The sequence below is a fragment of the Penicillium chermesinum genome (assembly GCF_028974085.1).
Source record: "Penicillium chermesinum strain IBT 19713 chromosome Unknown utg000003l:1.0-5111272.0:1.0-5115320.0, whole genome shotgun sequence".
Classification (NCBI taxonomy): domain Eukaryota; kingdom Fungi; phylum Ascomycota; class Eurotiomycetes; order Eurotiales; family Aspergillaceae; genus Penicillium; species Penicillium chermesinum.
In genome coordinates, this window is record NW_026695313.1 from 5,103,921 (window position 1) to 5,114,486 (window position 10,566).

The window sequence follows — 10,566 nt, forward strand, 5'->3', positions numbered from 1 at the left end:
ACCTCGTCCAATAGCTTCGTTCGCAGTCGATCAACGTCTGGCACAATCAATTTTCCGTCCTTAAGTGCTAGGCCCTCCTCGTCTCGATATTCGGTCAGATCGTCTTGCAGCCGGTTAGCCTGCTTGATCTGTTCAATCACGGTTCGAGGGCCGGCGCATGCCACCGTTGGGGAGTCGGCTTGGGGGACGTTTTCGTAACTGCCCTCAGGTAACAGCTGCATCTCCACGACGGGCTTTCCGTGTTCCTTTCGCGATAGCGCGTCTGCAATCTTGTTCTGTCGCCCCGGTCGGTATCTGATGATGAAGTGGTAGTCCGCAATTTTCTCCGCCCAACGGGCCTGCCTCGCGTTCAGTTGTCGCTTCGTGCTAAAGTACTTCAGCGCTTCATGGTCCGTCAGGACTTCGAAGCGATCCCCTTGTTGAAGGCCTGTTAGTTCGGAGCGCCACTCTTTAAACGCAAGTACAATTGCGAGCATCTCCTTATCGTGGATGGAGTAGGACGACTCAGCGTGGTCCATGGTCTTCGAGAAGTAGGCTACTGGATGCCACTCGTCAGATTGCAGCTGTGACAGAGCTGCTCCGCAAACATTATCAGATGCGTCAGTCTCTACTCGTGTCGGAAGGCTCGGGTCGTAATGTCGAAGAATGGGTGCTTCGGTTAACCGTTTCTTCAGCAACTGGAAGGCGTGCTGGCACTCCTGGGTCCACTCGAACTTGACCGTGTCTTTTGTCAGTTGATGTAGCGGCCGGGCTATCTTGCTGAAATGGCGAATGAACTTTCGGTAGAACCCGCAGAACCCAAGGAAGGATCTAACGCCTTGTTTAGTCTCGGGAGCCTTCCAGCTGGCTACCGCCTCGATCTTCTGGGGATCTGTTTGTACGCCGCTGGCCCCCCACGATAAACCCCAAAAACTTCGTGGTGGTGGTGCTGAATTCGCACTTATGGATGGCGGCTTGGAGGCCCGCTTCTCGTAGTCGGGCTAGGACTTTACGGACCTGGGATTGGTGTTCTTGGAGGGTCTCGCTGTAGATAAGTATGTCATCCACGAACACGGTGACGAAGTCATCCAAGTAGTCTGATAATGCCTCGTTCATGTATCGTTGGAAGGCGGCTGGGCCGTTCGTAAGGCCAAAGGGGAGCACTTGATACTTAAACATTCCATAGCGGCTTCGGAACGTAGTTTTGTCCTCGGAATCAGGGTGCATCCGTATTCGGTGGAAGCCTTGTCGGATATCCAGCTTTGTAAAGTACTTCGCTCGGCTTAAGCGGTGCAGTAGCTCGTCGATCAGTGGGAGGGGGTATCGGTCCTTCTTTGTGATTTCATTCAGCTTTCGGTAATCCACGCAGAAACGAAGGCTGCCATCTTGTTTTCGGGCCATCAAAATAGGCGAGGCATAAGAGGCTTTGCTCGGAACTATAAACCCCTTTTGCAGGTTATCTTCGATGTAGGCCTTTGCTGCTCGCAGCTCCTCAAGAGACATTTTGTAGAGAGGGCAGTATCCTGGGGTTAATCGCTGAGCATCTGTGTCCTCTAGTTCGATTCGGTAATCGTTTTCTCGATGGGGCGGTAACGTGTCCGACTTGATTTTCGAAAACACATCGACAAATTCATGGTACTCCTTTGGTAGTATCCGGCGAATCTCGACGTCCTCATGGAGTTGGCCAGGGTCTTCTCGCTCGTCCAGCTCGTCTATGACGCGTGAGATATGGTCGATCGAGGTCACGAAGGTTTCCGCTCTTTGTCCCTTCATAAGGCGGTGGTAACCTATGCCGCTAATGGTGGAAATGGTAGCGTTCCCTCCGGTTAGCGCGTGGACCGGGGCAAGCTTCGTTCGCTGCGCTAACTGGCGGAGAGTCTCCGGTTGGCGCGTCTGGACCGTGACTTCCTCTAACGCACGCTTCATCTTTCCTATATCGGCTTGGGTCGGTGAGTCTCGTCGTAGGATCTTCCATTTTGCCTGTTCTCCTCGAATTTCGGCCTCCTGCCTTTGGTCGCGCCTATTCGCATCTTCTTGGTGGATCGCCCGCGTCGCTATCGACGCTTGGCTTTCGATCAGCACCCTACGGGGGAGCTGACGATAACTACCAGAATACCGGTTCAGGTCCTCTTCTTGGTTAGGTTGATCTTGCGGCCATTTGAGCTCCTTTGGTTCGCAATATACCCCGATACCAAAGTGTCCGAAGAACCGTCGTCCAAGGATAAGATCTTTCCCGGGGCTTAGCGAAGTGACCATCATAGGGAGCCGAGCCAGACGACGTCCCTCGAGTATCAGCGTCAGTTCCACCAGGTGGGTAACAGACGGGGCGCCCTGGCCATTGAACGCTTGGAGAGGAATCGGCTGGGGGAGGCGTTTGGTTCGAAGCTGGAATCGCCGTCCCAGCGCGAGCACTAGAGTTTGATCAATTAGGATAAAGACATCGGCTCCTGTATCAGCCAGTGCAGTGGCAGTGAACGAAAATCCATTATGGGCTATCTTCGTGCGAATTGTAAGACTGTCATTATCTACAAGACGTCCAAAGTCGGTCTTGTAGGGCAATGGTGGTACATGCTCGCCTAGGCTGGAGACTTGCCCTAGGCGGATTCTTTTCCCGAGTCCTCGAGTTCGAACAAACCCGTCTTAGACTGATCCTTGCTCTCCTCGGTTGCGGCGGTGTTAGCCGGCGTAACGGTGGCGCTCTGTGCTAGGCGTGCTCGACAGTCACGTGAAATGTGGCCCGGCTTGGCACAGAATAAGCAGAGGCCTTTTTCCAAACGACGACTCTTTTCCTCCTCCGACAGGAGAATTCGTGGTGGTCGTTGCTCACTCGGCTTACCACCCGCAATGCTAGACTTCGAAGACGCTGGCTGCGGACTAAGGGAGGGCTGTGCTCCTTTCGATTCAGTTCTCCTACTGTTTCCTGGGGGTGGTCGATGTCCGGGTCTGTCGCTTAACTGTCGGCGAATAACTCGATCGGACATATGACATTCCTTCAGGAACGCCTCGTACGAGACTAAGGGGTTGTTGTAGTCCGAAAAGAGGTGATTCTGCATCAGGGTCGGGAGGCGGTCGTAAAGTTCCTCTTTCATGTCGTTGTCGTCCTTGAATATCTCGCCCTGCAAGGCGAGTCTAGTGAATTCTTCGACGAAGTCCTTGAAGCTATCCTTCGGCTTCATCTTCAACTCTTTGAAGGCAGTTCGAGCTGCCTTTCGTTCATGGGGGTCGCAGTAGATCAACTGCAGATGATCAAGTATGTCGTTGGAATCGGTGTACTCGTTGGGCGCTCCGGGCATCGCTCGAGGTCCAATCTGGGAGAGCGCGTTACCGTCGCAGCGGCTGGTAACGTATGCCATACGATGAGTGGCTGTCGGGTAGTAGTCCGCGTTTAGCTGCAGCTTCCGCTCTACCGCCGTACGCCACTGCTTGAACTTCGAGGTATCTCCTTCGGAGAACACAGGCGCATCCGGCATCTTAGGGGACTTGGTGTGTCGGTCCACCGAGGATGCAATGCTTGTTTCTCTTCCCTGTTGGGCCTGGGACTGGCGAAGGGACTCTACCACTACCTGGCGTTCGTCTTCGGATCTCTTCCATCTCTGAGTCATCTCCTCGAGTTGCTCTTCAGTACGCAAGACTCGATCCGTCATTTCCTGACATTGCTCCTGGGCCTCACGGACTTGGTTCCGGTGGGCGGATCGGCGACTGTTCAACGAGTGGAGGGTGGCGACGACAATCGCCCACAACTTCTGCGGTCCTCCCTCGAAGAGGTTCTCGAAGGTTTCTGGGTTCTCGATGTTGATGACATCGTTCCGGTTCGTGATGTCGATCAACCGTGCGCTGGTGAGCATCTCTACTGGGATCTCATATGGGACGCGTTCGTCGCGTCGCGTACTCTGTTCAACTTCCTCGCGCTGTTCCTCAGGCGAGTCTGGGTAAGCTCCAGGCGTAGGGGTAGGAGGTCGCGGTGTATTCGTGCCCGCATCGCCAGTCATGCGGCCTGGGTCGTTCGAGCGACTTCGTGTCACGGGAGGTGCCATCTTGGCGGGGTTTTGGTAGGTGTCGGCTACGGTGGATGTCTTGGACACAACGAGGTCGCGTGTCAACGACGCGCACCGCAGCAAAAGAAGTGAAAAGTTGAGTTCTAGTATTGTCAATGGTGGCCTACGTTGGGGAACAGGAAGAACCAGCAACGGCGCTCGTATTCGAGATACTAGAACTAGAGGGGGAGAGGAGAAGGGAAAGAGGGAGGAGCTACTGTAGCGGCCTATCTACTCCTACGCAAACCTCCATCCCATCTATGCCCACCTCGTAGTTCGGACGGTCCTTCTTCCAGCATCAGGGCGGTGACAGGAGGCAGAATCGAGTGAGCAGTGACAAGGTAGACTCCATTCACTCACGATCCATTTGATTTCATGATAATCGTATATCGTAATTCCACTGCAGCTTATCTGATATAAGATTGCACCGCTCGATCTGTGGGTCAGGACTGGCCGGGACCTTTGCTTTTGCTGAAGCAACAGGATTGTTTGCTTTAATGATGGCCTTCTTATTAAAGGCTGCCGCAATTTATTCTGGACTAGAACAGAGTTCGGTGGGCCACTGGTACAAGCCCCGAGTGGATGGACAGCGGAAGGGTATTGTGACCGCAGTTAGGGTAAAGCTGTAGCTTGCGGGTTGTACCGGCCACGTCACAAGGTCATTCATCAAGTCCCCTTATTCGCCACGAAGCTTCTATAATTACTTCGTGCATCTTAGCATGGTCACGAATTCGTCTTTACATGGTGCGTCTGCTACGGTCGAATTTCGTTGAGGTCACACTATTCTTCGTAGCTGATGTTTGGTACCATTAGCAAGAATTTGAAAAATCCTCATGGTATATAGCTTTAAGGGTTTGAAGTCGTTAGAGTATCTGCTGAATTTGACACGAGAAGATCAACACCTCCGAGGCAGGGCAAAAGGTGTCGGTCGCAATGATTGTTTTGATACAAGGCTAAAGTAGGTCAGGAACCTCGTCGCCACCAGACTCAGTTCCCTGACTCTCTATACAAAGAGAAAGTTGCTTTCCAACCAGATCTCACATTGTATAAAAGGCGTTCACAGTTTACGGTGTCATGACCACCATTTAGTTAATTTTAAGGAATGATCATATCACAGTATTCATTTCGGCCCAAAGAGAGACAGTATGATAACGCCATCTGAGAGAACTGATTTGTGCTCAAGCTTCATATGAAAATAAGGAAGAGTAGAGAATGTAATATGCCAATAAACCCCCACCACATCTCTGATAACGCTCATGCATCTAGTAAGACATCGTCGATAGCGAATAGAATCTTACTGTCATTGCCCACCATACGTACCACCGGGAAAAGCAGAAGGAATCACACCTTGACGGGCTTGAGACCAGCCTTCATCACTCGAACCACCATCATGACCAACCCAGCGACACATCCGGCCACACCTCCGTAGAGCCAAATGGCCAACCAGTCATGATCAGAACCCAGGATGGCACCACCACTTGGTCCGCCAATCAACAAACCAAAACCGCCGATCGCAAAGCCCTGCCCAACACGGGTGCCGATCATACCTTTATTCTCGGTAAGCATTCGGAAGCAAACTGGGGGGAGCGCAACGACGACACCGCTGAAGAACCCCGTAACAATGGTTTCGACGACTATTCCGGCCTTATTAACAACCCCGAGTAAGCAGAAAACGGTGACTCCCAGAAGAAGGGAGACAGGTGCAATAGTGTTGAAAACTCCAATGCGATCGGATAATGCATTCGGCGCAATACGCCCTAGTATCGATGCTGCGTTGAAAACTGCAACCAGGTAGAAAGCCAGCTCGGTATCGGTAAAGCCTTTATTCTGTGCGTAGAAGGAGATATAGAAGATCAAAATGGCATTTCCAATGAAAAGAATCAGCAGGCCAAGCGAAAATACGATGTACGGCCCATCGGTAAAGGCGGACCAGTCAATAACAGCACGCGGCTGAGGTGCTCGGACTCTGACTCGCATAACAAGCACAGGCAGGATAAATGTTGCAAGCGCAATGAATCCGATGGTGCGAACGGCCCAAGGGAAGCCGATATGGTTGTTGAAGAGGAGTCTGTAAAGCACGATAGGGTAGATGATACCGCCAAGAGAGGAGCCTGACGAGGCAATGCCGACGGCGAGTCCCATGCGCGAGCTGAAGTATGTAGGTAACAAAGATACAGTTGGGGTGAAGAGCAGTCCACCTCCAATGCCAATGCAGAAGGCTTGGGATAGTAAGACCTGCCAGAACTCCTTACAGAGAGAGAGCATCATGAGTCCAAAGACAACCATGAAGCTACCTGTCAAAAGAAGCAATCGAAGGTGGCCACGGTCGTAGAGGGGGCCGGCAATCAGCCCGGTCAGCTGGAGCAGGAAACTTTGGATTGCACCGATCCAGGAGATATCCGAAGATGAGGCCGTGAAAAGTTCACCACTCTCGTAGTATGTTTGGAAAACTCCGAAAGTATTGATCATGCCCCATGTGTTGAAGAAAAGCACAAAACCGGCAGCTACCTGGAGCCACGCAACAGTTCCTCCGTCGGGAGGCGGGCCAGGAGCAGCAGGGGATGTCGGTGCGTTTTCTTCGACCTTGATATGGTCGTTGATTCCGTTGTGTGTGGGCACGTCTTCAGAAGCTGTCCCGGAAGCCATGATGGTAGTTCAAGTTCAAGGAAACGTAAGAATTCGTGTGATTAACGGAGCCGAATAGATAGAATAGCAAAGGCAAGGAGGAAATTAAGTATGTCCATCGTGAGCTAAAAAAAGATCAACAACATCTAAACCCTACTCGCGGAATATATGCGATCCCTGATTCTACTCGAGCTGGTGCTTTTCTGATCCGGTCGGCGGAGTCGACTGACTAGTTAACTATAGTTGATTGTTGACAAATCGACGCTCGCCCGCTCGGGGAGTCAGGGTCGCGGAATGAGGCTGATTTGCCCCGCTTGCTTTAGCCGTTCGCCCGAGCGGCGGAAGAACATCTGTGGCTTCCTGTCTTTTTCGCCCGAGCAGCGGAACCTCACCTGCTTCTTCTCTTTGCTATCGATCAATACTCGTTCATTAGGGTTTTCACCGCCTGCAGCATGAATACCAACTTTGATGAAGACTCGCTTGCGCCAAGCCAAGAGCAGGAAGTCAAGCGAAAGAAAGTCCGTAAAGGAACGAGATCTTGTTGGGAATGCAAACGTCGCAAAATTCGTTGCATATACTCATCTCCTGAGGCTGATACTTGTGTTGAATGCCAGCGCCGGCATGCCACTTGCATCGGCCAAGATTTACCAGAAGATCTAGTCCCAACAAAGCAACCTAGCAACAGTCGGCACCTCGGAGAGCGTATTGCAAGAATTGAGAATATTATTAGGGATCTAGTCGTTACTCAAAGCGCACTAACTCCGAGGGAAGGACCCCGGAACGAGGCTCCTCGACAAGAGGAGCACGCAGACCAACCTTCAAACTCAACCGTATCAATACCTCATCATAACGTCTCGGCATTACCTTGTTCTCATTCAGATTCGCCCGCCGATTCGCCATATTATGAAAGCTCTGGAAAAATACATAGCCAAGACTGTCCACGTCCAGAGAAAGAAAAGAATTTGGCCGATAGTCAAGGCGAAGTTCGGAGAGAAAAAAGGAAATGGAGTCAAGCAAACTCAACCAGAGGGCTTACTGGACGACGAGCCGGGCTGAGAATCGATGCGTCTATATCAAAAATCCCATCCAGTCCCAGCGAAGCTGCGGTTTTACACCACCTCCTGGCAGCCTTTCCATGCAGAGATGATGTGGAGATATTAGCCAAGAAAAGCTCTCGATCGTCACTCTACACTCACTTGACCAATTTTCAGCCACACAGCAAGTTGACACGCGATGCCCTTGCTGCTGCTACTGCCTCTGACCCTGTTTACCCGACAGTCTTGACTCCTGGACCTGACATACACCCGGTCATATTGGTAAGACAAATGATCATATTCGCAATAACTCTGCAAAGTCCCTGTGGGGAGACGGTTCATGGTCTTTCTGAGCCACAAGAAGTACTGATGTGTCGACTTATGACGGCTGCGACAACATGGGTGACAAAAAAGGAGGAGTGGCAGGGGACCCTCGAAAGCGTGCTCTGCATCATGCTTGAAGGTGCTTTTGAGGTCAACTGCGGCAATCTCCGACGAGCATGGGCTGTCTATCGCAGAGCAATGACAGTAGCGCAACTTATGGGCCTACACCGTTCACCTCTCCCACCCTTGAAAAGAATCGACCCACGACTGAACATAGATCCCGCTTTCATGTGGTTCCGCATAGTCTATATGGATCGGTATCTTAGCCTTCTGCTCGGTCTTCCTCAGGGTACGACTGACAAGAGCATGGCGACGAATTTTCAGGATGATACACCTCTTGGTAAATTTGAGCGTGAGCTAGTCGTCATCGCATCTCATATTCTGGAACGGAATGAGACTTCTTTCACGGACAACTCTTTCACAACTCACTTTGGAATAACCCAATCTATCGATGCGCGGCTACTGGAAGCTTCAAGGAGTGTGCCTTCAAGCTTTTGGCGACCGGCGAATTTTCAAGGCCTTACTCCAGGGTCACCAGACGCACTATTGGAGACAATACGACTTGCAGACAAGGTTTATTACAACAGTCTGTTGATTCAGCTGTATCTGCCTTACGCTATCTCCGGTATAGGCACTCACTCAGAGCATGAGTGCTTAAAGGTTACCTGCGTCAATGCGAGTCGTGAAATCATGACACATTTTATTTCTCACCGGACATTCAATCCAATGTCGTCTTGCTCACGTCCTGTCGACTTCTTCGCGTTTCTGGCAGCCATGACAATTCTACTTACCCATCTTGATGCTCATCGCGAAGCGAAAAACTTCCTAAGTCATCAGCGTCTAAGCGATCGTGCAATGTTAGAGCAAGTTCTCGACCTATTGGATCTCGTTAGCAAGATAGACAAGGATGCGATGACCCGAAAGTCTGCCGAATTGATCCGACACCTCCTCGATATCGAATCTGACGCCTCCCAAGGAATTGCGTATACACGGACCATGGTTGAAGAAAATCAATATACGCAGGAAATCTTCAAAAATGAGAAAGGGCTATGCCTGCGCATTCCTTACCTTGGAACTATCAAGATCGCTAGGCAGTCCTCATCTTCGAGCGTAGCAAGAAGGCCCCAAGAAACCGATCCTTCGCTAGAACAGTCAGAAATTAACTCTAATGGTGGGAGATTTGTGTGTCCTCGAATACCGCTGATAGAAGAGCACCAACTGCAAATGGATCTGCCTGGAATCACTGCAGGTATTGATGACTGGGCCTTCCAAGGTGTGGACATGGCGTTCTTCGATAGTCTTACGAAAGGGGTGTCTGATATAACAGGCTCTTGATCGAAAACATAGTCTAAGATTAATACCACCTAAAGATTCTGTACTCCGCAGGATGACATAAATTTGAATTCAGAAGAAAATATTATTTTTTAGTATTCGAAACGAAATGGCACAAGGGCATATGACGAAAAAATCCATTCATATTGCAGTTTTGAGCGACTAGCGACTCACAGCTCAACCAGAATGAAAGCCATCCACCATATAGATGCTGCGTGTATATATTACACCAACCACTTCTGCAGTGTCAATAACGTAACCTTCGACCCAAGTTGGGCTATGTGTAGAGGCTTAGTTTTACCAACAAAGATAAAGAGTGACTGACCCTTTGGCATTCCTCCGTTATCACCAATATTTCCGACTTCCGAGTAAAGGGATTCAATATCGTATCAATAAGATTTCCACGTCACTCCAATAGCGTTTTGCTGTCGAATCCCTTTTATTCCCTGACACACTAGTACGTTTTCTGTCTAACTCCCGTACTTGCAACTATATAAGTATTAAAAATCACGCCATTATTCAATGTAGAATAGATATACAATAATAGGGCATCCGTAACCCTAGTTGGTCGGCTGTTATATCTAGTCTTTTATTATCTATATATCAACCTTGACCGATCGGTTAATTGTAGTTGACCTAACTTCAACTGAAATAGGTCTTTAATAACCCGTGATACTTCTATGATGAAGTCTACTTAGAAGACCTATCCTATAGGGGGTCCTATACTCTGGTAGGGTATAACTTTAGTGCGTGGCGGTCAGGTGGCTTAAGTATAGGCAGAAAAGGCCCTACTACCCAGGTAATAAACTTAATTTGGTTGATTTTGTATGTAGGGTATCGGTCGATCTAGTGGATGGATCTGGGTGAAACTTTGGGAAGTTTTAAGTGAGGCGATTTGATGTCGGGTGTGTTTTGAGTGCGAAGTGATCGGAGCTATATTGGAGGTGGGAGGATGGATTGAAAATTTGGGGTTTTAGGAATTTATTTTGATGGGGTGCGACCGTGGGTAAGGGTGGGGACCTACTTTTTGTGGATATGATAGCGGTAGCGCTAGCTATACTAGTAGTGCTGGCTGTGCTGGCTATATATTAGCTATATTGTTCTTGATATATCTACAAGAGTTTATATAGAGATAAGGATTTAGCTTGGTTAAAGCTGATTATCTATCAGCTAAGAAG

At 49.9% G+C, this 10,566-nt stretch overlaps 3 protein-coding genes across 3 annotated transcripts; 1 reads left to right on the top strand and 2 right to left on the bottom strand.

Annotated features, from left to right (window-relative positions):
- Window positions 1-3,619: 3,619 nt before the first annotated feature.
- Window positions 3,620-4,013, bottom strand: N7468_004908 (uncharacterized protein; the record flags this gene model as incomplete). The annotated part of the gene is made up of 2 exons (XM_058474205.1): window positions 3,620-3,638; window positions 3,718-4,013. The coding sequence occupies 2 exons, from the start codon at window positions 4,011-4,013 to the stop codon at window positions 3,620-3,622; spliced, it is 315 nt and encodes a 104-aa protein (XP_058333208.1).
- Window positions 4,014-5,354: 1,341 nt separating this feature from the next.
- On the bottom strand, window positions 5,355-6,659 carry N7468_004909 (uncharacterized protein; the record flags this gene model as incomplete). The annotated part of the gene is made up of 1 exon (XM_058474206.1): window positions 5,355-6,659. The coding sequence occupies one exon, from the start codon at window positions 6,657-6,659 to the stop codon at window positions 5,355-5,357; it is 1,305 nt and encodes a 434-aa protein (XP_058333209.1).
- Window positions 6,660-8,041: 1,382 nt separating this feature from the next.
- Window positions 8,042-9,391, top strand: N7468_004910 (uncharacterized protein; the record flags this gene model as incomplete). The annotated part of the gene is made up of 1 exon (XM_058474207.1): window positions 8,042-9,391. One exon carries the CDS (start codon window positions 8,042-8,044, stop codon window positions 9,389-9,391), a length of 1,350 nt encoding a protein of 449 aa, XP_058333210.1.
- Between the last annotated feature and the right edge of the window lie 1,175 nt (window positions 9,392-10,566).